Source organism: Pogona vitticeps, chromosome 5 (assembly GCF_051106095.1).
Source record: "Pogona vitticeps strain Pit_001003342236 chromosome 5, PviZW2.1, whole genome shotgun sequence".
NCBI classification, from domain to species: domain Eukaryota; kingdom Metazoa; phylum Chordata; class Lepidosauria; order Squamata; family Agamidae; genus Pogona; species Pogona vitticeps.
In genome coordinates, this window is record NC_135787.1 from 62,220,793 (window position 1) to 62,245,634 (window position 24,842).

Genomic DNA, 24,842 nt, shown 5'->3' on the forward strand with positions numbered 1-24,842 from the left:
ATCATAATTTTTAATGTTTTCTTCCCTAGCAAACAAAGCATGCTCACTGTAGCTCTGGGAGTGGGGGCACTGGTGTGCATGCACCAAGCCAGCATGTGTGCATGCCCTCCCCAAGAATCGTGACAGGGATAGTTTGTTTATCAGGGAGGAATACTCTGAATGATTTGGCTTATGCTCAGCAACATCGTTTCAATGAAGAAACTGAAATAGCTAGAGATTTTGTATACCTCGATTCAATCATCAATCCAGAGACTGCAGCCAAGAAATCAGAAGACTAGAAAGGACAGCAATGAAGAAATTAGAAAAGATAATCTAGTGTAAGGATGTGTTGCTGCAGTCCTACACAAAGATCATCCACACTCTGAAAGCTGACAGGGGAAAAATGAATTGTTTGAAATGTGGTGTTGGAAGAGAGCTTTGTAGATACCTTGGACTGCTAGAAAGAGGAATAAGTGGGTCCTAGAGCAAATTAATCCTGAACTATCTCTGGAGGCAAAAATGTTGAAACTGAGGCTCTCCTATTTTGAACACATCATGAGAAGGCAAGATTGTCTGGAAAAGACAATAAGGCTGGGAAAGGTGGAAGGTGGCAGGAAAAGAAGACCAAATATAAGATAGACTGACTCCCTAAAGGAAGCCACAGGCTTGAGTTTACAAGAGTTGAGCAGGACAGCTGAGGACTGGATATTTTTGGAGACTGCTCATTCATATGGCTGCCATAAGTCAGATTCAATGCGACATCATGTAAAAACAATAAGCAACAGGATCCTAGTCACCGATTCCTTTTTAAAAACAGGATATTCAAGATGATATATAGTACTGTATGTGGAATGTCAGCATTATAATTTCTGCACCAGTGGCTCCTAATGTTGGGTCCTCTGATATTGTGCTATACACACTTAGATGGCTGTGGCCGTACATCAGAACATGATTGTTGATAACTCAATATTAAATTGTTGGCATCTACTAAAATCTGTAGTCAGTTTAGTAAAACAGATAAAGAAAATCCCACCACCCCCTTCTTATGAGAATTTTACAGAGCATGCCTTGTTTAACTTGGCAACTGGCTCTCCCAGTGAAACATTGGTAATTTATATATTGTGGTGATTTTCTGTTCTTTGTGCTGTCATTTATTTTGTTATAAACCGGCCTAGGACAGTCGTGGTTGAAGAGCGGTTGAGGTGTATAGACAAGCAGCAACACCGGCTTCCCATTCTCCACCCAGAGGTGCCTTCTGGCATTCCCCCAGCAATGCAAGGTGCTCTTTTCCTTCATCCCTGCCTCATCTGGCTTCAGTGAAGGATTCTGTGGAGGTCTTTTTGTCGCCTCAGAGGCCTGGACCGAGGGCTCAGTCCGAATAAAGTGCAGCTCCCCAGTGAAGTTCAATAGTTGCCTCTTTTTTGGGGGTTCAAATAGCTTGTTTCGTTTCTTTTATTTTTCACATACAAGAATCAGTGGAACAATTTTGATATTTTTTTTCTTGTACGGTCACATATACACTCTTATCACTCTCCCTTCTTCTCTCTCTCTCTTTTCATTGTTTATTTTCCATGGAGTACAGTACAGTACAGTAGAAGAAATGAAATCAACGTGCGTGCCTGGGAAAGAGGAAGTGATCCAAGCGGCGGGATTCTGTTTCAAGCCGGGGGACTGGCAGGGCGAGGAAGTGAGCGAGCGGGAGGAGCGGGGTTGTTGAACGGGGCTCCTTCGCTCCCTTATACCCACCCCTCGCCGTGCCCAGCGGGAGCCCTTTCCAGCTGGCAGGGCTGGGAGCGGGACGCGTGCAAAGGATCGCGGAGGAGGCGGCGCTACCTCGGGAGTTGAAGATCATCCCAGGGGACCTGTCGGGTAAGCGCCCCAATGCCTGTCCTGTGCGCGACTACTCAGGAGCAAGACCTTAATGGGGGGGGGTGTTTCACTTGCAGAGGGGGGCAGAACAGAGTTGCCTTCAGTCAGATTTTTTTTTTTACTTCCGGTGTGGGGGGAAAAAGCGACGAGGAGGGCAAGTTTTCAGAAATGTGAGGCGCTTTCGCTCCCCTTCCAGACCCTGAAATTCAGCAGGAACTCAACTGCAGCCTTGTAATTCTTTCTTTTCTTTTCCCCCCAAAAGGGTTGGCGTTTCCGGCGGCTCATAGTTTAGGATCGAGGAAGTTTTTAACAACTGGGCTGGATTCCAAAGAGGGAGAAGCAGTAACTGTTTTTCTCTGCCATGCCTCGCTTTTAACGGGATCTTTGTTTTCTCAGGGCAAGGCGTCCGTTATCGTTGAGGCCGCTCTATGTTCTAGCTAGAATGTTATTGTAAAATAATCATCATCTGTTGCTAGAGTCCTGTTCCTTTGCTTTGTGGTATTTCTAGGAGCAACTTCTTTGGCCTGTCAGGGGGAAAGTCTCCTGAAGATCCACTCCAAACTGAACGTCGTTTAGTTCAGGTTTTACCTTGAATCTTGGCTTCCCAATGTTTTGGGGTGCTCTTATGTATTATGTTTTAATACCCTTCCTCTCTCACTGAGGGCCACCTGGGCATCCTCTCTCTGCTTTCCAGTATGGGAGGATGCTGAGAGCAGTTCTCTATCTGCTTGGTATGTTCACTTCTATTGACTTTTTTCTTCCACTCATTCTTTCTGCTGTGCTCTTCTTAACCTTTGTTACTCAGGTGTTTTTGAACTGCAACTCCCAGAAACCCCAGCCAGCAGAGCTGATGGTGAAGGCTTCTGGGAGTTGCAGTCCAGAAACATCTGAGTAACAAAGGTTCTTCATCGTGGTCTTCTGTGAATTCACACATATGGGTTTAGTCTGCGCCTGCGCTGACGTTCTTGGAGTATTCTAGAGCTAAAAGTAACAATCTTGTGGGACGATCCCCCAAGAGGCACATGCTCCTCCCACCCAATATTCCCCTCAGTTCCTTTTTTCCGCCGTCCAGTGTGCAAATGTGTTGTCACCTGCTGGCCACATGACTCAGGTATAGTTACATATCTGAAACAACAGATATGTTGGGTATTCATTGGATCTGCTATAACTTGTACCATTCACAAAGAGACACACAAGGAAAAATTCTAGAAGCTGACTCCTTTTTTTCATCAGTTAACCACTTCTCACCCAAACACAAAGCAATGGTCATGGCTGGTTTTCAGCAAGTGTGAATGGTATTGAGCAGAAGAGGGCATCCTGTAGACCATCTTGACTGCTGCCATTGGTGTTGCCAACATCCGGCCTACTCTTTGCTATGTAAAGCTTGGTCTCCTTTTTCCTGCTGGCAATGCAAGCACAATATTGTGCAATTTCCTGGTGTTTTAAATCATGGATACGGAAGCATAATATTCCATGTTCATAAAATGGAGGGTTTTTGAAGAACTGAACTCTCGTTTAGCATAAATTCCCTGTATAATTATATTGTCATTGCATTACATTTCTGCAACTTAATAAAATCTCTTCCTCTACCCTTTACATTTATATTGCCATATTCTACCTCCCTTGCTACCACTGTGCCTCTCAACCAGAAAATTTACCCGAATGCATGACAAAGGCTAGCACGCCATCAGAAGCTGTACAGAAGGGCCCCAAAGGAAATGTTATTTTCTTTAATCCAGGTTGTTTGTATGATTAATAGTGAGCATGGAATATGCCTGCTGAATGGCAAGTCTAATGAACATGTGTTCTTTCAAGCATATGTGCATTGGATGTGTGCTTCTGTGATCATTTGAAGAAGCAACACTCCAAGACAGCCCCAATGCAGGAACAGTCCATTAGGCTAAAGACTATGGTCCTAACAACCTATAAGCAGAAGTGTTTAAAGCAAAGAATGGATGAAGACAAAATGACTAATACTGTTGTGTTCTACATCTAAAAATAGTGAGTTAAACCAACATGGTACCCTGTTTCCCTGAAAATAAGACCTAACCTGAAAATCACCCCTAGTATGATTTTTCAGGAAGCTTGTAATATAAGTCCTACTCCAAAAATAAGCCCCAGTTAAGTGAAACAGAAAATGACATGACTGTAAAATAAAACATCCCCTGAAAATAAGCCGTAATGGATTTTTGGAGCAATAATTAATATAATATCCTGTTTTATTTTAGGGGAAACACGGTAGTATCCTATTGCTGCTGGATTTAGACAAGAAATAAAGCAATTATGAAACAGCAAGACACTCCCTATCTTTAAATGAATTCAAATCCCCAGGGCTGGATGAACTGCATCCAAATATATTGAAGGGTGACTGAAGAGATCAGAGAACCACTCTGTAATTTCCTTGAAGTCATGGAGGATGAGTGAAGTGCCAGATGATTGGAGGAGAGCTAATGTTGTCCCTATGTTCAGAAAGGGCAAAAGGGAGAAAGCAGGGAACTACAAACCAGCCACCTTGGCATTAATCCCAGGGAAAATTTGGAGCAGATTATAAAGCTGTCACTCTGCAAGCACCTTGAAAACAATGCAATAATAACTAGAAGCCAACATGGATTTGTCAAGAATAAATCCTACTAGATTAATCTTATTTCATTTTTTGATCAGGTAAATCCCTGGTAGATGGTGGGAATGTTGTAGATGTAATATATCTTGACTTCAGCAAAGCCTTTGATAAAGTGCCCCGTGATATTCTAATTAGCAAGCTAATTAGGTATGGACTGGATAGAACAATTATCAGGTGGATGCACAGGTGGTTATGGAATCATAATTAGATAGTGCTTATCAATAGCTCCTTCTCAAACTAGGAGGAGGCAACAAATGGTGTACCAGAAGGTTCAGTCCTGGGCCTCATCAACATTTTTATTAATGACTTGGATGAGGGGATGCAGGGAATACTTATCAAATCTGTGGATGACACAAAGTTGGGTGGAACAGTCAATACCTTGGAAAATAGGAACAAAATTCAAGAAGATCTTGATAGACTTGAAAACAGCAGAATTCCAAATGCATAGTTACAGGGGTCAACAGTGCAATGTGATTGCAAAAAAAGCAAATGCTGTTTTAAGATGCATTAACAGAAGTATCATCTCCAAATTCCACGAGGTACTAGTCCCCCTGTATTCAGCACTGATTAGGCCTCATCTAGCATACTGTGTCCAGTTTTGGACACGGCACTTTAAGAAGGATGCCAACAAACTGGAGCAAGTTCAGAGGCGATAACAAGGATGATCAGGGAACTGGAAACCAAGACCTATGAGCAAACACTGAAAGAACTGGGCTGGAAAGAAAGAAGACTGAGTGATAGCACTTTTCAAATACAGTACTTGAAAGGTAGTCATACAGGGGAGGGGCAGGATCTGTTCTCTATTATTCCAGAACTCAGGACACATAATAATGGGCTAAAACTACATGAAGTCACATTTAAGTTGAATATCAGGGGAAACGTCTTAACTGTTGTGGCATTCACTCTTGTGGTCCCTGCTTGTCCTTCTGTCACAAAGGCTCATGTCGTGTTTTCCTCTCATTGCCTCCAGTGGATTACCTCAATCCACAATACAAATGACGTATATCAGAACACTTGTCTTGTAAACAGAAACAGAACTTATTTATTGAAGTGAAGCAGATTGAATAATAACAGAGGTTTCTCAGATAAACATACACAAGCAAATCAACATTTCCCTCAGTACTGTACGTACTTCTTTTCTCTTGCTATATCATTGCCACCTTCTCTACCTATTTTCTTAACCATCTCTCAGTATCCTCTCTCTCTCTGACTAACCAGCCCTATCTGACCCCTCCTTCTCCCATCTCATGTAGCTGCTGACTCCACCTCTCCAGTCCTCTCATAGGCTCATGCAAATAAGCTCATGAATATGAATGGCATGAGTGACATGGGCAGTCGGCACAACTGTTAGAGCAGTACAATGGACAAATTACCTTGGGAGATAGAGAGCACTTCAGTGATGGAGACATTGAAGAGAAAATTAGACAACCATCTGCCAGATCTGCTTTGATTTGTATTCCTGCACTGAGCATGGGGTTGGACTCGATGGCCTTATAGGCTCCTTCCAGCTTCATTAATCTATAATTTTATGAACTGACTCAGTGGATTTCATCTAATTGTCATGTACTAATTGATTCAGTATGTCTGCTCAGGTTGGGACTAAGCAATGGGATTCTGGCCACACTGTTTAATGATCCCTCTCTTTTCCTTTAACCCTATTCCAAGTGCTGCTTTCTGATAGTGTATTTCCAAAAGGTTTGGCCCTATTCCTCAAGAAAATCAAGACCCTGAGATTGTCACCAGATCTGCTGGGTTCAATACCCCTATCCCAGGTATTCCATACAATCCAAAATAGAGTTCTGGATATTGAGGGGCAAACCCTGCATAGTGCTGCACAAAGGCTCTGTTCCCTGTTATATTTTCAGTTGCCCCTCTCCTATGGCAGAAGACCGAATTACCTCTATCACTTAGAGCATCCCCAAGACCAATGGGCTTTCACCCTTGCTAGGTGCAATGTTGTACCTTCAAACTTAGTGCAGGGCAGATATATGGGTTTACCCACAGAACTGAGAGTCTGCCCTTGTGGTCAGTGAGTGGTTGAATCCTTGCAGCATATGTTGTTTTACTGCATCTTGTATAAGGATATCCGCCTATCTTATCTGAGCACTTTCCTTTCCTTCCATTCTGGATGGGATGACCTGAGAAAAATTCAGCACCTCCTAGGTGGCACTACTAAGAAACTTACCCTGATAAACAGCCAGATACATCTACTGTACTCCATCATGCAGAGACGATGCATTGTGCTGTCGCAGAATGCTGAGCCCTAACGATGTTATTTGTCTGTTCCTTGCCACATGTTAGCTGCTGAATGTTTGCATCTTAGTGTGTTTTAATTTTGTACAGTATGCCATTAAAGGTTTCTGTCTGTCTTTAACTTTCAGCATGCGGGGCTCTGATCCAAATAGGGAGTTATGTACATATGGAAGTCCCTTCCAGCTACTGTACTAATTTCCCTAAAGCTCTTCACTTATGACTTTGGAGTCCAGCAAATGTTTGCTCTGACCTACTGGTCTGTAGGTTTCCACCCACTGTTTTAGCATCTTGAATTGTTTCATAATTGTTTCCTGATTGCTTAAGTTGTTTTATTGTCTGTACCTCACCCTGAGATCTCTAGATGGAGGGGATATAAATGTGATGGAAGGGGCAGTCAAAGTTCAATATTTTGTATAAATAAAGTATTAAAACAAATAAGAATTGTAATCCTGGAAACATGAAATGTAATTATACCATGGATATTTGAATAGTAAGGAACTGCTTGGTAGAAGTTACTTTATTTATTTATTTTATTTATTTTATTTATTATTGGATTTTTATCCTGCCCTTCTAGACAGGAGTCTACTCAGGGTGGCTCACAATATATTACACACAAAAACAGATTTAAAAACAACAGTTAAAATCTACAATAATAATATAGTCAAGATGGGAGTGAATGGCAGAAACCAAGAAAAATAAAAATCATGTATTGGCAGGAGGGAAGGCCAGTCTAAAGAGCCAAGTTTTTAATTGGCTCTTAAAAATGCCCACCGAGGGTGCCAGGCAGATCTCTGGTGGCAAGCTATTCCAAAGTCAAGGGGCCATCGGCGAGAAGGCCTGGTTTCTTGTTTTTTCTTTCCAGGTCCCTCTCGGCGTCAGGCCCCTCGTCTTTCCAGGCTATGCCGAGTGATTCGAGTAGATCTAGGTGGGAGAAGGCGTTCTGCCAGGTATCAAGGCCCTAAACCGTTTAGGGCTTTATATGTCATCATTAACACTTTGAAGTCAATGCGGAAGCAAATGGGCAGCCAATGCAAAGCAGCCAGAATGGGGGAGATATGTTGGAATTTTCTTGTTCCACTCAGTAATCTGGCCGCCGCATTCTGCACCATTTGAAGCTTCCGCATCAACCTCAAAGATAACCCCACGTAGAGTGCATTACAGTGGTCTAATCTTGAGATTACGAGTGCATGGACCAGAGTGGTGAGGGCCCCACCATCAAGATAGGGACGCAGCTGGGCAATGTGCCACAGATGGTAGTTGGCTGAGTGGACCACTGACCCCACCTGGGTTTCCATGGTGAGCGCTGGGTCCAGATGTACTCCCAAGCTGCGAACCTCACTCTTCTGCAGCGAGAGTCACACCCCCCAGAAAAGAGGGAATTTCCCAAGCCACCAATGGAGGGGCCACCCACCCTCAGAACCTCTGTCTTATCCGGGTTCAGCCTCAACCCATTGTCCTGTCGTTCAAGCTGCAGATGATGTAGCTGGCAAACTAACCAGTCCAAAAAAACAAAACAAAAACAAAACAGCTATGAGCACGATTTGTGTAAGTAAAAAAAGCAACTGGGTAGCATAATAGCTATTTTATTTTATTTGCAGAAGTAGCTTCTTTTTTTAAAAAAAACAACAATACTTTTGATTGCTGAAGTTGAATGAGCAGAAAATGTCTATTTTTACAGTGACAGAAGTATACATAATATAGAGGCCATAGATATGAAATACAAGTTCCAAACATTATGTCAGATGTTCATTTCAGGAGTGGAATTCTCTCTCCCACACCACAACTTTTAAAAGGTGGGGCATCTGAGAGGGCCTAAGCTGCATAGAGCTTGTAAGCTGTGTGGTGTCCACCTTTGATTTAGGTCATCCTTCAGTCTTTCAGGCAGTCCTACTTATTGTTCATCTGTACGTATTTTTTGAAAAGGAAAAAATTATGTGAAATTTAAACTTTTCTCTCTTCCAGGAAAATGAAGATCAAATTTGTCTGCTGGACATGTGTGTTGTTCAGCCTTGTGACCGTTCATGTTCACTGTGTGTTGGTTGGGGACTTGTGTAAAATCAGAGGAGACACGGCAGATTGTAGTCACTTACAGTTGACTCAGATTCCCTCCAATCTCCCGACCAATATAACAGCTCTGGATATTTCTCATAACCGGCTAAGAACACTGCCACCTGCAAACCTTACGAAGTATAGCCAGCTTATTTACTTAGATGCGGGATTCAATTCCATCTCTAAACTGCAGCCACACTTGTGCTTGAATTTGCCCATGTTAAACATTTTGAAACTGGAACACAATCAGTTGCATGCATTTCCTGATAATGCTTTTGCTAACTGTACCCACCTGAAAGAGCTGAATTTGAGGTCCAACATACTTGATGTGAAAAATGAACCTTTTAGAAATCTGAAGGTAAGATACTAGAATTTGCTTGCTGTTTTGTAAGGCAGTGGGATTGTCACCGTAGCCATATTTGGATCTTTAAAAAAGGGAAAACTTCCCAGTGCAACTTCTTATACAGGAAAATGGTAGTTAGAAATCTCAACCCGTTCTGCCTTTTTCTTTTCTTTGTGCTGCCATAAATGCAATCATGGTGTTTTGTAGAATGAGAATCAAAAGAATTCTCTTCTTAAAAAGTTTTAAATTGAAAATACGGGGTGCGGGAGGCAGCACTCTGCAGAAAGGCAGAAACAAACAAGGAAGCAGTTTTCAAATAAGTACTGTATGAGAAAACGAGTTGTTAGAAAGAAACGTGTTCTTAGGTTGCTTAAATGTTTGCATAAGAATATGCCATGAGTTTGAGCAAGAGTATATTCATAACTCATAGAATGGTAGGATATATTCTCCTTTCTGTAACGCTTAAAGCATTTTTCTTTTAAACAAAAGGTAGCATGATTCTCATCCATTGTTTCTCTTTCTAACTTCAAGCACAGTTCTAAAACTGGAGTTTTAATTTTTTGCTGTACAGTATTTTTAAAAGATTATCTTACCATTCAGCCTCTTAGCTATAATAGCAAACTGAAAGAGAAAAATAAAGGGGGAAATGCATCTTGTTATGATGGGGGGGAAATCTCAGATATTTTCCTTCCTTTTCCTCAGAATTTGGAGTCACTAGATGTCTCTCAGAATCATCTAAGCTCTGCAAAACTAGGATCTCAGCAACAATTAGAGGGTCTGCAAGAGCTTCTGATGTCTCAGAACAAAATTACTGAATTAAAGAAAGAAGATCTAAGCTTTCTTAGTAGCTCTTCATTAAAGAGACTGGACTTATCGTCAAACCCTTTGAAAGAGGTAAACACTGATATTGCATGGACATGTCTGCAGTCTTGTAAAGCATGTTTGTTTATTGAGACTGAGAACTGATAATCTGATGATAATATTGGTACTGTCTCTGTGCACCATTTATATAAAAGGGAACACTGCTTGTATAAAGTTGCACTTAGAGGAGAATGTATAAGAGTTGCACAGTGAATGTGAGTGATTAGAAGTGTCAGGCCATTCTTGTAATAATGCAGATTCTATAGCATTAGAATATGGCATTTGCACAGTATTGCATTGAGAACAATTCAGTAATTATCTCACCCACCCCCATAACACTGTCTGCCAATGACTTTGCTGGATATCCTGAATCCACCTTCTCATAAATAGTCAAGAACCATTGGTTTATAAATATGTTAAGACAAGACAATCAGTAAGTCTAAAATATAATTGAGCTTGGTAGCTGGGCGCCTAATATTGCCATTTATATATGAAGCAGCAGCGGGTTCTGGATGCCCCCATCTTTAATCATTACAAAAAGAAAATCGGCTTCTGTGATATTTGAGTTGCAGTGAGCAGTCAACATTTCTATGACTTGAAAGAGCACTTCACAGCATGTTCTACTCCATTTTACTCATGGCCGTGCTAGCTAGGCATGATGGGAGCTTTCATCCCAATATGTCTGAAGGGCACCAGGATGAGAAAGGTTGTCCTGCAGAGTGGCAGAATGTGAAAAATCCTATGCCATGACCCTAACTCTGAAAATTAGTGGACATCATTCAGTGTCATTGTATGGCTGCACCCCGAGTGTCAAAAAATGTAGGGTGAGCATTTTGGCAAAACACTAATTTCATGTAGTGTTCTCAAATTTTTTTCTTTTTAAATCTGTCTTTCTAGTTCTACCCAGGTTGTTTCCGTGCTATTGGAAATCTATACAGTCTTGTCCTGAACAGCGTTCCATTGGGGTGTGATGGTACAGAGAAACTTTGTTCAGAATTATTGGGTACAAGAATTCAGAATCTCTCAATGAGCCAAGTACAGCTTTCAAGAATTTCCAGTTCAACCTTCCTTGGAATGAATAATACAAACCTCACCATATTAGATCTATCTAACAATGTTTTGTCTGCGATTGAAAATTATTCTCTTGTCTATTTTAGGAGTTTAGAGAGTTTAAATCTAATGAATAATAATATTACACACTTGTCTTCTCATTCCTTCTATGGACTAAACAATGTGATTTATCTAAATTTGGGAAATTCGCATGTCAGAGAAATTGGCTCTGGTCTTCAGTGGCTGAAACATTTAGAGAATCTTATTATGGATGGTAATAAATTTCTGGAGATTACACCTAACACATTTAAAGGTTTAGATAATCTGAAAAATTTGAGTTTAAGCCAGTGCAATATTGCCTCAATAACAGAGACAACTTTCTCATCACTTGCTAATTCTTCATTGCAGTTTCTCAATCTTACAAAAAGTGCTGTCACTTCTATCAAGGCTGGGGCTTTTTCTTGGTTGGGGCAACTAAGAAGCCTGGATTTAGGTTTAAATAACATTAAGCAGAATCTCACAGGGCAGGAATTTCAAGGTCTTAGTAATATTGAGACTCTTTATCTGTCCTACAACTATCAGGTGAATTTGACAAGTGAATCCTTCATTTATACCCCAAGCTTGAGAACACTGAGGATGAGGCGGGTACATTGCAGTAATCTTAAAATCTCACCCTCACCATTCCATAAGTTAAACAATTTGACAATTCTAGATCTAGGCAACAACAACATTGCTAATATGAGAGACGATGTGTTTGATGGACTCCACCAGCTTGAAATTCTTGATATGCAGCATAATAACCTGGCTCGGCTTTGGAAAAATGCCAACCCAGAGGGGCCTGTTCTGTTCTTAAAAGGACTTCAAAACTTGCATCTCCTTGATTTGGAATCTAATGGGTTTGATGAAATTCCAAGTAGAGCTTTCCATGACCTATCTCAGTTAAGAAGCCTAAATCTGAGATACAATAATTTGAACTTGATCCCACAGTTTGTCTTTGACAACCTGACATCACTGAACTATCTCCTTCTTGAGAAGAACCTAATTACAGCAGTGGATGAAAAAGTGTTTGGTACAGTTTTTACACATTTAAAAGTGTTAAATATGGGATTCAATCCCTTTGACTGCACTTGTGAAAGTATAGCTTGGTTTGTTAACTGGCTTAACAGCAGCAAAATATACATCCCACAATTCAATACTTATCTGTGCAACACTCCCTCTAAATATCACAGGAATATGGTATCCCAGTTTGATACCTCACCATGTGATAGTGCTCCTTTTAAACTGATGCACATTGTGAGCACTGTATCCATATTGATCTTCATCTCTGTAGTCCTACTTATCCACTTTGAAGGGTGGAGAATCAGATTTCTCTGGAGCGTGACAGTAAACAGAGTCCTTGGCCAAAGGGAAATCGACAGATCACAGCAATATTTTAATTATGACGCTTACATCATTCATGCGAAAAAGGACAAAAATTGGGTATCCAGGAACTTTATTCCTCTTGAAGAAAACAATCATCCAATTATAAGGTTTTGTTTGGAAGAACGAGACTTTGAGGCTGGAATATCTGAATTTGAAGCTGTTGTCGACAGCATAAAGAGGAGCAGAAAGATTATATTTGTTGTCACTGAACATCTCCTGAAAGATCCCTGGTGCAAGAGGTAAGTTAGAATTCAAAGAAATGTTCCTGTTTATATGAAGATCATGTCTTTACTATAAGTTGGGATGCATTTAATCTGCATTCAGATAAATAAAAAAGATGATTATCATTAGGGTTTAGTATTAGAGGAGGGGTTAAATTTATATTGCTTCCAAATTGCCAGTCTTCTGTGAAAGTCTGTGCCGATCAACCCTTTGTGGCCCCTATTTCCTTGGGCCTCACAAACGTACACATGCCCTTTTCGCTGCCACCAGGTATTCTCCTAATACCAATTTATGTCCCACCCAGGAGCTGCCTCCTGAAAGGGTTATATAACTTAGGAAGCAGGGGCTTTAATTAAGTATTTTTTATTATTGAACAAATCAAAAGGAAAATCACAATAGATGTTAAAGTATATTAGATCATGTATTCAATCACTTTTATTCTGAACTGTTGTATGCTTTGAATCAGTATCTCTCAGGTAGTGTTTATACATTCATTCCTGCTTGTTCAATGTGTTTTAAACTTTTCAGTTTCCTCTCCTAACTCCCTTAGCTCTATTCCTAAACCCTAACACACTCTCTACATCTTCTGGTCCCTGACTCTTTCTAACTCTCCCCAATTCTCCAACTGTCTGTCTCTTCATCTCCCTTAACTCTCATTCTAGCTCCGCCCCTCCTGCTCTATCCTTGGCTCCTCCCCCTTAGCTGTTGTAATGGACAGGCAGGAATGACATCACCTTTTTGCATTCCACTACAGTACAGTATCATTAAAGTATTATGATATGGCTCCACAGAAATCCTGCCACAAAACATGGATTTAGGGGACTAAAATGTCCCACCTGAAAGATAAAGGTAAAAATCTGTAAAAAAAAAAACCATGCTTCCCAGCCAAAGAATCCTGGGTATCATAGCATTTTGTGTAAAAGAACAAAGCAGAATGAAAACTGCCTGACAATTAGACATGCATTGCATGTTATATGTAAATTACAGTGGACCCTCGACTTACAGACGGCTCGACTTACAGACTTTTCGAGTTACAGACTTCTCTGGCCACAAAATTTAGGTTCGACTTGCAGCCAGAGAATCGACTTACAGACCAGAAAAAAACCAAAATGGAACAAAAATGGAACAAAAATGGCCATTTACGGGATTAATCGGTTTTCAATGCATTGTAGGTCAATGGAGACTCGACCTACAGACTTTTCAACCTGCAGACAACATTCCAATACGGATTAATTCTGTAAGTAGAGGGTCCACTGTATGAATCTGTAGGCTTTACCAGTCAAGCAAGAGGGGTGCATTTATGTTTCATGTTCCAAGATATGTACACCAGGTAAGTATTAGGCTTGTCTTTGGAACGTTCTCGGTACTTCATGTTCTGGTAAACAATGTTTTTTATTGGACTTGCAAGTCAAAGATGGAAACAAATTCTTTATTTCGTAATTGCTGTATCTAAGTCCAGGTGGGTGAAGTGAAGTCATATGTGACACCCAAGGTTGTTTTTGGGCTCTCTAGCCCTCCCGTCCCCCTCTTTTTCAGGTGAACAAGGTAAGCTATAGCTCCTTCTCATCTCCTCTAGGTATGGTGCTTTTTTTTTCATAATAGCTGTATGTCACAGGTGCCCCCCCCCATTTATATCCCCAAATGCCATTTTCTGAAAACTGGAAAGAGACAGAAAAATGTCTGATGTCACTTTTTGTTTTTAGTGTTTTTCATGATATATAAAGCTGGGGGGGGCCAGAAAATTGGGGGCCCAAACCTGCTAACATTATTCACCCTTGATCTAAGCAAATATAAATTCTGCATGAGAGCTGTAGGTTTTAGATTAGGCTCTTAACTCATTGTGACAATTATCACCACCACCCAAGGTGGAGGTGACTAGCTGTGTTTCTTCAACCAGAGGGCCCGTGAACTACAGACCCTTCGTGTTGGCAAAAATTGCCTTTTTTAGAATTGAGCAGATTACACCATCTAGTTGCACACTTGAACTCTGTCTGAACTGTCCTGTCCACAGGGGGCCCTTAGCTTCCATCGCTAACCTCCTTTGTCCGCTGTCCTTAACTGGATCCCAGTTCCCTGCACTGGTTCACCTGTGGTTAAGTTTAAGACACTGGCCTCAGTCGGCCAATGTCTTTTAGGGAGGGCTGGTAATGCTGGGCTGATGGAGATCCCCATGTCTCAGCAGCTTGTCTTGCTGCTATATCAACTGCCACAACCACTGTATGTCTTCCTCTGTCAGTGCCTCATTTGCGTAGCTGTTGGTCTTCTGGGTGATGGCTCAGCAAGGCACCTGGGCCACTGCTGTGGGGACCCAGGTGGGGTAATGCTATCCCACCTAGGCCAGAGCTGGCCCCCTCACCAGCCCACTGGTCTCAGAGCTTTAAGAGCTGGTTCTTGTCAAGGGCAAAGAAGATAGGCGGGAACTCTTCTGACCACTGTCCTCCAACCCATGTTGGATGACGTTGATGTGCTGGTCCCCTCACTCTCCTTCTCATCTTCCCTTAAGCCCTCTGTTCTGCCACCAATCTGCTCCCACCTTCTACATGTGGCTCATTCCCTCTCTGAATTCCCAGCTGAGTGTTTGCTCCTGCCTTCTGCATTCTCAGGGTGCCTTGCTCCCAGGGTTTCCAAGACGTCCCCCTGGGGTGTATGCCTCTGAGGTACATGTCCTGCTGGGAAGAGTTGGAGTGTCCCTCGCATACTAATATAAAGATTCCGGTTAAATACATTCCAGAGTGTCTTGATTGTTATAAAATATTAATGGTATCTTTCATAAGCATTTGAGCAAGGTCTTCGGCATAAATTATACCAATTTGAATGCTTTCAAGCAGGATTGAGCCAAAGGCAGATGACTTCCTTGCTGCCAGATCCATACATTTACCTTTGAGGCAGAGGGGGGCATTACTTGTTGACCCGGTGTTAGTTTTTCTCAGGGATTTGGACTATATATCCTCAAAAATTCAATGGGAAACAAGCTATGCTTATGTTACTTCCACTGTGAAAGAGGCCCTCTTGAGTCTCTTTCTCCAGTGAGAACAATGGGCAGGAATAGCAGAAGCCAACCAAAATGGAAGACTCTCCATTTTCCACTTGAGTCCCTGTACGAGGGAGCTCCAATGTATGAGGTCAGGAAATTACAGTGGTGCCTCGCATTACGACGTTAATTTGTTCCAGCGAAATCACTGTACAGCGAAAATATCGTAATGCGAAATAAAAAAAGCCCATAGAAACACATTAAAACCCGATTAATGCGTTCTTATGGGCTTGAAACTCACCATCCAGCGAAGATCCTCCATAGCGTGGCCATTTTCGCAGCGAGGAATCCGTCCCAGAAAAGAGCGGGGAGCCATTTTTTTAACCCGGTGGCCATTTTGAAACTGCCGATCAGCTGGCCGAAAATCGTCATTTTGCGAGAATCGGTTCCCGAAGCAGGGAACCGATCATCGCAAAGCAAAATTCCCCTATTGAAACCATTGTAAAGCGATCGCTTTTGCGATAGGAAAAAGTTTGTCGTAATGCGATTTTGTCATTAAACAGGGCGCTCATCTTGCGAGTCACCACTGTATTCACAAGCCCGTTTTTGGACACCTGTGAGGGTTGTAGTGGGAAAGGGAAGAACAGGAATTCCAACTATACTGGTGCTTCCCTCCTGTCAATACTGTACTTGACTTTTATTTCTTACTTAGCTTTTTATTTATATTTTCCCATCTTGATTAATATTTTATTGTTGATTTAATTGCTGTTTTAACTGTTTTATGAATAATTTTATTGTAAGCCACCCTGAGTAGATATTGTCTAGAGGGGCGGGATAAAAATCTAATAAATGAATGAATGAATAAATAAATTTTGTGTTGGATTGAGGGCAGCATCTGCAGTTTTAAGTTTCTGCTTGGAATTCTGGTGCTTATTGCCCTGTCCCAGAACCTGGCTGGAAAAAAAATGCTATGTTGTCTTTATTCAATTGGTGAGGAATCTAGTTCTTTTTAAAAAAGAATGTCCTGCTACTGAGTCAGTGGCCAAAATCCTGTTGCATAATTGTACACAGAAGGCATTAATCCTATGTTAAGAAATCACCATAGATACTATCTGCTGCATTTGCAACAGTTCACCTCTGAAAGTTTCACCTTTTGTGTAATTATGCAAGAAGATTTCAGCAAATGGGTCATGATATTTAATGGACACATAAAGGTTTTAATATATGTGAAAATGTTTGTGGTTAAGTGAATATTGCATTTGCCTATACAGTTCATATTCCTTTTGCTTTTTGTCCAGGTTCAAAGTATATCATGCTATACAGCAAGCCATTGAACAAAGTCGAGATTCCATCATTTTAATTTTTCGACAGGACATTCCTGATTACAAACTAAATAATGCACTTTGTTTACGGAGAGCAATGTTCAAATCATGCTGTGTCTTGGAGTGGCCTGTTCAGAAAGAACGTCTGAATGCATTTTACCAGCAGTTAAAAACAGCACTTCAGTCTAGTAGCAAAGTATTGTGAAATAATAGACACAAAATAGTGAATCGTATGGATGTCAAAAGTTAAATTAGCGTACAGTGAATCAACATCCATTCCCTGCTTCCCCTGCTCCAAGTGGGAAAAGACATGGAATTTGAAGAGGAAAAGATGCATTTATCATGTCCCTTCTGGGATGAAAACTCATTCTGTTGTTTCCATGAGAGGGGAAAAAGTAAATGCATAAGAAGGGGAAGTTTCTTGCAGAAGAAGGTGGAGCTTGGACATAGATTCAGTGGATATGACTTGATACCTAAGGTGGATAATTCTTTGATAATCGTCATTTACAAAGAATAGTTTTATGTTCTTTATTACGATCAAAAGGTTTAATACTTTTAAAATGTAAATTTTTTCAGTTTAATGCACTCGATTAATTAAATGTTTGTGGATTACAGGCAATAGTTGGTAGAAAACAGACACAGGACTCATTCAGACAGGATTTGTTCTGCTGTTTGGTGCACTGCGGCCGTGGATTGATTTGCTCTTTTTTCAGGCAAGGACAGGATGAGCACCCCATCCCACACCTTCTTGAGCCCTTGTCAGAGGCTTCTAAATGTCTGGTGCAAATTGGTGTGCTCTAGTTTAGTCGGTTCCCAGCACATGCAATCATTGGGAATGGACTGAAAATCAAGCCTTGCCCTGAGATTGCTAAATCAATTTCAACTGCCACGCAGTTTGCACATATGTAAAGGTTCCTCCAGAGTGGCTTTTCAGTTGGTATAATCATGGTGCGGTTGGATGCTGCAGGAGAAAAGAATCTCAAATACAGTGGTGCCTCGCTTGACGATGTTAATTCGTTCCAGCGAAATAGCTGTAGAGCGAAAATGTCAAATGAAATAAAAAAATCCACTGAAACACATTGAAAACCGTTCGATGTGTTCCAATGGGCTGAATACCTGCTCATCCAGCGAAGATCCTACATATGGCGGCCATTTTTGGTGCCTGTAAAGCAAGGAATCCATCCTAGAAAACAGCGGGGGGCCATTTTCTTCAGCCGGCGGTCATTTTGAAACCCGACGATCAGCTGTTTGCTGATTGTTGTAAAGTGAAATTCGGTTTCTGAAACAGGGAACCGATCATCGCACAGCGAAAAAAAAACATTTAAAACATCTTTTGCGATCGCAAAAGCGATTGCAAAAACGTGGAGTGGATTTGTCGTTATACGGGCTAATCGTCCAGGGGGGCACGACTGTATCAGCTCTGCACTCTCTAGTACCCTTAGAATGTTGCTAAATCATAACCTGGATCTAACTGCAGGTAAACAGATTTGGGGGAAATGGACATTTTCACATCAGGGATTTTTATTTTTGTCAATGGGAATATGTAAATGTTCACCTCATGTTTCCTGGTAGTAATAAAAATTATTTTCATATAGCTGATTTAAGTTTCGAGAACAGCAAAATCAATTTCCTTGTTGTGGTTCTGGAACCTTCACCAAAACAGTAACATATTGCCCTTCTCTGTGTTTTTTTTTTTCTTTTTTTGTTCAATGCGGATCCAGGTGCAAACTTAATGCTGAATATATCCTAATTTCCAGGAGTAAATATATGTATTCACATGTGTTATCAAAGTGTACAATCGAATTTAGAAAAGTATAGGTGTCAAACAATGGCATTCTCCACATGTGCAAGGAGAATGATGTCATTGGCAGTGGTGGATTGCAGATGATTAAAGGCTTCCTTTTGCAATTTGGGGTACATAGAGCTTGCACATAATATCATGAAACTCTGTGCGCCCCAAAATCACAGAAGGAAGCCTTTGGCAATCTGCCACTGCTGATGGCATCTGTTGCACATGTGGACCCTGTTCAACAGGATTTTGGCCAATATAATACTTCCATATGTATATATAAAAGTACCTATATAGTAGAAAGTTGTAAATATGTTCATTTAAACTAAGTTTAATTTTTCAAATAATTTTTTTTTGCTATTGAATCTGTAAAACTATATTTAGGGAGAAAAAAATCTAAAGAACCAACTATGTGTTTTTAGTGGGAAATTACAATATAGGAATGGCTATAAAGGGAAGAGTTGAAAAGATACAAAGTGAAAATAAAGGATCTTGTTTACAGATGAACTGGTATGTGATGGTTCCTTAATTACAGTAATTGGATTATCTTCATTGTGATGCTTTCATCTCATCTTTCTGATCTTCTTTTCAGTCTAAGTGACAAATTCTCCTGCCTAGTTTAAGCCATGAAAGCTGAGGAGGCTTCGAGGTGGTAATGACAGGTTTCTCCCCAGGTAAATTACACTTTCACCTATTTAAAAACAAGCTAATGAATCATTCTGTAAGTATCTCTAGTAAAGTAAATCAAGCAACATGTGTTCAGGGGGCTATTTGACTAGGTCCAGGTAGCCAAGGAAAGTTTAGCTATGTGTTTCATTAAAAGTTGCTTCAGTACTCCATGTATTTTTTTCTTTTTTAGTTAAAAAGTTAGAGAGCTTGCATATAATGAAATAGGATGTCTAGGTCAAGAAAATTCTGCTGCACATCCTTAAGGCCTTGTCGATGGATAAGGTTGCCCTTTGAATCCAAAATGTAGGGAACAACATAAGAGTCTTAAACTGAACATAAATTTGCACATTTATCTACAGTATATGATACAAATTGAAAATTCAATTATTTTATTTAAAAACCCTTCTGTTTTATGAATGTGGCATATTGTACTTCTGTACCCACAATTCAAAAATACAGGAAAAGGCCTGATATTGCTACACAATATTGTGCCCGTGTTGCCAGCAGGAAAAATGTTTACATAGCTGAATGTTGACAATACAAGCAGCAGCAGCTGGAATAATCTACAGCAATGATTCTCAAACAGGGGTCCCCAGATGTTCTTGGACTGCAACTCCCAGAATCCTGGCCAACAGTGCAAGTTGTGAAGGCTTCTGGGAATTGTAATCCAAGAACATCTGGGGACCCCAATTTGAGAGCCACTGGTACGGAAGTGAGAGCTGGACCATAAAGAAGGCTGATCACCGAAGAACTGATGCTTGTGAATTGTGGTGCTGGAGGAGACTGTTGAGTCCCCTGGACTGCAAGGAGAACAAACCTCTCCATTCTAAAGGAAATGAAGCCTGAGTGCTCACTGGAAGCACAGATCCTGAAGCTGAGGCTCCAATACTTTGGCCATCTCATGAGAAGACTACCTGGAAAAGATGCTGATGTTAGGAAAGTGTGAAGGCAGGAGGAGAAGGGGACGACAGAGGATGAGATGGTTGGACAGTGTCATTGAAGCTACCAACATGAATTCGACCCAACTCTGGGAAGCAGTGGAAGACAGGAGGGCCTGGTGTGCTCTGGTCCATGGGGTCACGAATAGTCGGACATGACTAAACGACTAAACAGCAACAAGAAATCTCTGTAGACCATGTGTGTTGCATGCTGAGTCATATGTCTCAGTGTATAATAGATAATGTCTCCAGAGATATTTTTCAACCCTAGGAAGTTCATCTAAAAAGTTACACTTTTTGTGTAGCAGCCCAACAGAATTTCAGCCAGCTGGTCATAACTTTTGATAAATCTGGATTAGAATGCACTTCCTAACAAATGAATATGCTGATCTCAGTGAGATTCTCCACTGAGTAAGATGCTAAGAATTACACTTCTTGAGGTTAAAGAACTACAGAATATAGCAGGACTGCATGTACTTGGAACTACAATCAGTAAAAAAAAAGAATAATTATAATCCAGACCATGTGGCCATAATATCCCAAGTGCTCTTTTTAAAAATGTTATACAATTCCTCCATTAATACAGGATACACATACACACTCTCTTTAGTGTAAGAAATAACATGATCAGGTGAAAAACAATTACTACTTAAAAAGTGGATTTTTAGGTTTTTGGGTTGTTGTGTTTTTGGGTTTATTTTTTTTATTTTTTATTTTATTTTTTGCTTCATGGATTTTTCCCATCATAGCAGTGGGAAAAAATAGAGAAGAGTTGGGAGTGTGTGTGTGTGCCAGGTTTGGGGAGGTGAGGGCAACAATGCATGATTTGTTAGTATGTGCTCAGCATGCTCCCCCATAACACAATGTATTAATCTGTGTATGTTAAATATATGTTTGGTTTTTGGTCGGGGAGAAGCTCTCCTTGCCTCCTATGTGGACATCCATGAGGCCAGTAACCCAGGCTTCTTGCAGATGTACCCTGGTAATACCTCTGCCACCATGTTTGTCAGCTCCATCCTTTAATTGTTTTAAAGACTGCAGTTTTGTTCCCTTGTATACACTAAAATGGCAAAACCCCGCAAGCCAGGTGCTAAACCAGCTTGTGCCACTTGTCTGACATGCCAGGGGCCGTATGTCCGTACACGCAAACTTCTTGCAGCTGAGAAAAGGCTTTGTTAGAAACTTCCCACACCAAATTTTCTGTACAGGTGAAGATTTCTTTTAAAAGTACGGTAATTGTGTGAAGGAGCAGGCACGTGAGCCCCCCAGAAGCAAATGGACGAGAATTCTCGCTGCTGCTTTTTGTGAGAGCTAGGCCAAATTCATCTTTGTCAAGGTCGGCAGGGCTTCATTTCCTAGTTATAAGCATCCACAGGGCAGGGTTGCAGCAAGTATGCATACACCTAAAGAGTGGCAAAGGAGGAATGGTCCGTCGTGGGGTTCATATGAAGAAGCCTGAGGTAAAAAAAATCCCGCCACTCGGTTTCCAACGCCAGCGTTCGAAAGCGGCATTTACGCCGACGCCTTCCCTTTTCGCCTCCTTCTCGACGCCAGGGGTGGGGTTGGGGGTGGCTCCCGCGGCTGCGGAGCGCCCAACGGCCAGCGGCGCGCTCGCTTTTTTGTTTAGCTTAGCAACCGCTTCTGCCTCTCTCCCGCGCGCCCGCCGGCCCTTGTCTGCCTGCCTGCGCGGGCACCCGAAGGGGGGGGGGAAAGAAGCTAAAAGGCAGGCCCTGGCAACCGTCGAGCTCGGCGCTCGCTCCGTATCTCTCGTGAGCGGGCTCGCCTTCTGACGGCGGGGCATCGCATCCTGCACCTTTCTTACGCGCGACAGGGAAGCGGGAGCGCAGCGGCAGGAGTCCTGAAGGGGATTTGGGAGCGTGGTAACGCTCGGCAAGCGGCGTAGGAAAGGTCCCCCCTCGTCGCCCTGCGCCTTCCCGGGGACTCTTCCTCTCTTTTCCCAGAAGACGCAGAAGGACCCTCCGCGGGCCAGGCGGCGGCACCATGAAAGTGGCGGTGCTGGACTTGGGCACCGCGTTTGCTAAGCTCTTCAAGCCCTCCCCCGCCGCCGCCGCCACCTCCTCCTCCACCTCCCCCCCTTACTCGCCCGCCGTCTCCGCCGCTCCGCCCAAGGCGCCGCCGCTCCTTCTTCCTCCTCCATCCCCGCTGGGCGCCCCGTCGTTCCCAGCCCGAGGCGCTGCTTTGCCGCCCGCCGGGGCCCCGTCGGCTCCGATGGCGGCAGCCGCCGCCAGTCGAGGGGTTCCCGCTGGAAGCGGGGCCGGGACCGCGACGAAACCCCTCGGCGGCGTCAGCGGCAGCAGCAGTTCCCCTCGCCCGCCGGCGCCTTCCTTAGCGAGAGAGTCCGGGACTTGGGCAGCACCGCCGGCGGGCAAACCGCTTCTCTTCGTCACGCTCCCCGACATCGGCGAGGAGGGCGCTCCCGACACGGACCCTCAGGAAGAAGAGTTGGAGCCCAGGCAAGTGGGGCCAGGGGGACGACCTGCCCGGGCGCCCGGGGTGAGGCTTCTCGGCGTCATTTAGGGGGGAAATAAGGGACGGTTTGCGGAGAGGTGACAGGAGCGAGTGTGTTGGACACACGCATTGTTTGTGTGCGGTGACTTTACCAAGTGGGGAGAATCTCCCCTCACCTTCCTGGGTGACATTTTCCCCGCACCGCTTGGAAGGAGACGCTAATGGTTATAGAGAGCTGGGAAAAGTTTCTTTGACTTCCAGAATCTCGGACCAGCTAGGGAATTCTGGGAGTTGTAGTCTAGTAGAACATAACTTTTCTAAGGTCTGATCGTCTCTGTGTATCGAAAATCATAATAATCACAGTGTCAGTTTGTGTGGCCTTTATGAAGTGTAAGGGAAGAGGTCTACATGATCTTCTGCAGGTTGACCCATATGTTTGTTTGAAATTGTTTGTCTGGAACGAAGGACACTGTAGTTTTTTTTCTCTTGTGAGGTGGTTACAGTACTTGGTTGTCTAAAGCAGTGGTCCCCAACCTTTTTAACCCTGTGGCATCCCCCTTACTCATGTGCATGCATGAAGAAGCAGGAGGGTGTTTGTGCTGACTTGTGCGCTCATATGCATGTGCAAAGGGGTGGGGGAGTGTTCATGAGGGCGTAGGCGTGTGCACGCAGGTGCAAAGAGGCTGTATGGGGGGAGTGCGTGTGGGGGCGGGGAGGTCTCTCTCCGTGGCCCGGTTCAGCTCAGGCCACAGTCTGCGGACTGGAGGGTTGGGGACCCATGGCTTAAAGCATGTATTTGCAATAAACGCATTAGTGGCTTCACAGAACTCTGTGAGTCATTCTTCTACTTCATTTCTCATCCCCTGGGCCAAACTTTCCAGGAGCATTTTGTTCAGCTTTTTTTCCCCTCTACTTTTGAATTTGGTGTGCAATCAATTTCTTCTTGAATGCTTGTGTAAAAGATTTCAATTCCATCTTCTTCAGCATCTGTAGTTGAAGCATAGACTCGAATGATGGTTATGTTGATAGGGTTTCCTGGAATCTGATTGATCTTACTCCGTCAGACCTTGCTTGATAGTTCCTAACTGTCTGTGCTACATCTTGCCTCAATAGAACCACTTCTGGATTTGTCATTTCCAGAGTAGACCACTTTGTATCCTGTCCCAGGCCACTTTAGTTCACTGATACCAAGCACTGCTTGTTTATACATTCCATTTCTTGCCTTATGATTTCTAGTTTACTTTGATTCATACTTTTCATGTTTAGTGTTCCAATTGTATGTGTTGTTTAACATCAGAGTTTCCTTTCACTTCTGTGCACATCAGCCAGTAGCTGTCCTTTTGGCCTTAATCACGTTGTGCCCTTAGTGACACAGCTATCTGTACTTGCCCTTTGCTCATTCCTAGTACCTACCTGAGTGCTTTCTGAGCTGAGAATCTCATCTACCAGAACTATCACTTGTTTCATTTTGGACTGTCTCACCATAGGGTTTTTTCATGGTAAAGAAATTTCAGCAGGGGTTTACCATTCCCACATATTGCACAGTACTAACAGAAGTCAGCGTGAGTGTCACTGCTGTTGCCTCCTCCACCAATGTCACCTATTTTGTAGCTGTCTTGAAGAGGGTGGGCACAATATACTCCGGTGTCTTAGCTGTGACCATTCCACCGAGGGTTACCCTGCTAGGAGTCCAGGCTTATAATTATGTCTGGTCTCCTGATGGCATTGCTCTCAGCTTCACTAATACACTCAAACCCTTCACCATGTTAAAGTGTGCATTCAGGAAGGGGCAACTAAACCCTAAAATTATAGGTTTGCATATTCAGGTGAAGAAAAACACTGATCAAATTGTGTGTTTGTGTGTGTATTTGACAGGGTAATTAATCAACATTAGTAATGAGTATCCAACTTGGACAGCTGTGAACCTGTAAACCAGGGGTCACCAAACCTCAGTCTGTGATCTGGCAGCAGTCTGCGGCCTAGGCAGGACTGGGCTGCGGACACAAATCTCCTTCC

At 42.5% G+C, this 24,842-nt stretch overlaps 2 protein-coding genes across 5 annotated transcripts in view; both read left to right on the plus strand.

The window, feature by feature from the left end:
• The first annotated feature begins 1,696 nt into the window (after positions 1–1,696).
• On the plus strand, positions 1,697–19,426 carry TLR3 (toll like receptor 3). Of its 3 annotated transcripts, none has more exons than XR_012087658.2 (6): positions 1,719–1,848; positions 8,684–9,128; positions 9,816–10,007; positions 10,872–12,685; positions 16,938–17,439; positions 19,343–19,426. XR_012087658.2 is itself a non-coding variant. In XM_073001355.2 (6 exons), the coding sequence occupies exons 2-5, from the start codon at positions 8,688–8,690 to the stop codon at positions 13,899–13,901; spliced, it is 2,508 nt and encodes an 835-aa protein (XP_072857456.2). In that variant the 5' UTR covers positions 1,719–1,848; positions 8,684–8,687; the 3' UTR covers positions 13,902–13,905; positions 16,938–17,013. The 3 variants fall into 3 exon arrangements, 2 of the variants coding, with proteins under 2 accessions (XP_020657834.3, XP_072857456.2); XM_073001355.2 differs by lacking the exon at positions 19,343–19,426 and adding an exon at positions 13,841–13,905 and having other exon boundaries at positions 16,938–17,013; XM_020802175.3 differs by lacking the exon at positions 19,343–19,426 and having other exon boundaries at positions 1,697–1,848; positions 16,938–19,257.
• A 2,801-nt stretch (positions 19,427–22,227) lies between these two features.
• FAM149A (family with sequence similarity 149 member A) overlaps positions 22,228–24,842 on the plus strand; it is an 80,179-nt gene continuing 77,564 nt past the window's right edge. The window contains exon 1 of one of the 2 annotated variants that reach the window (XM_020802199.3): positions 22,228–22,831. In XM_020802199.3, coding sequence (XP_020657858.3) covers positions 22,359–22,831 — 473 coding nt within the window. In that variant the 5' untranslated portion in view covers positions 22,228–22,358. The remainder of the gene's footprint in view (positions 22,832–24,842) is intronic. The other variant, XM_020802191.3, reaches the window with a different exon arrangement.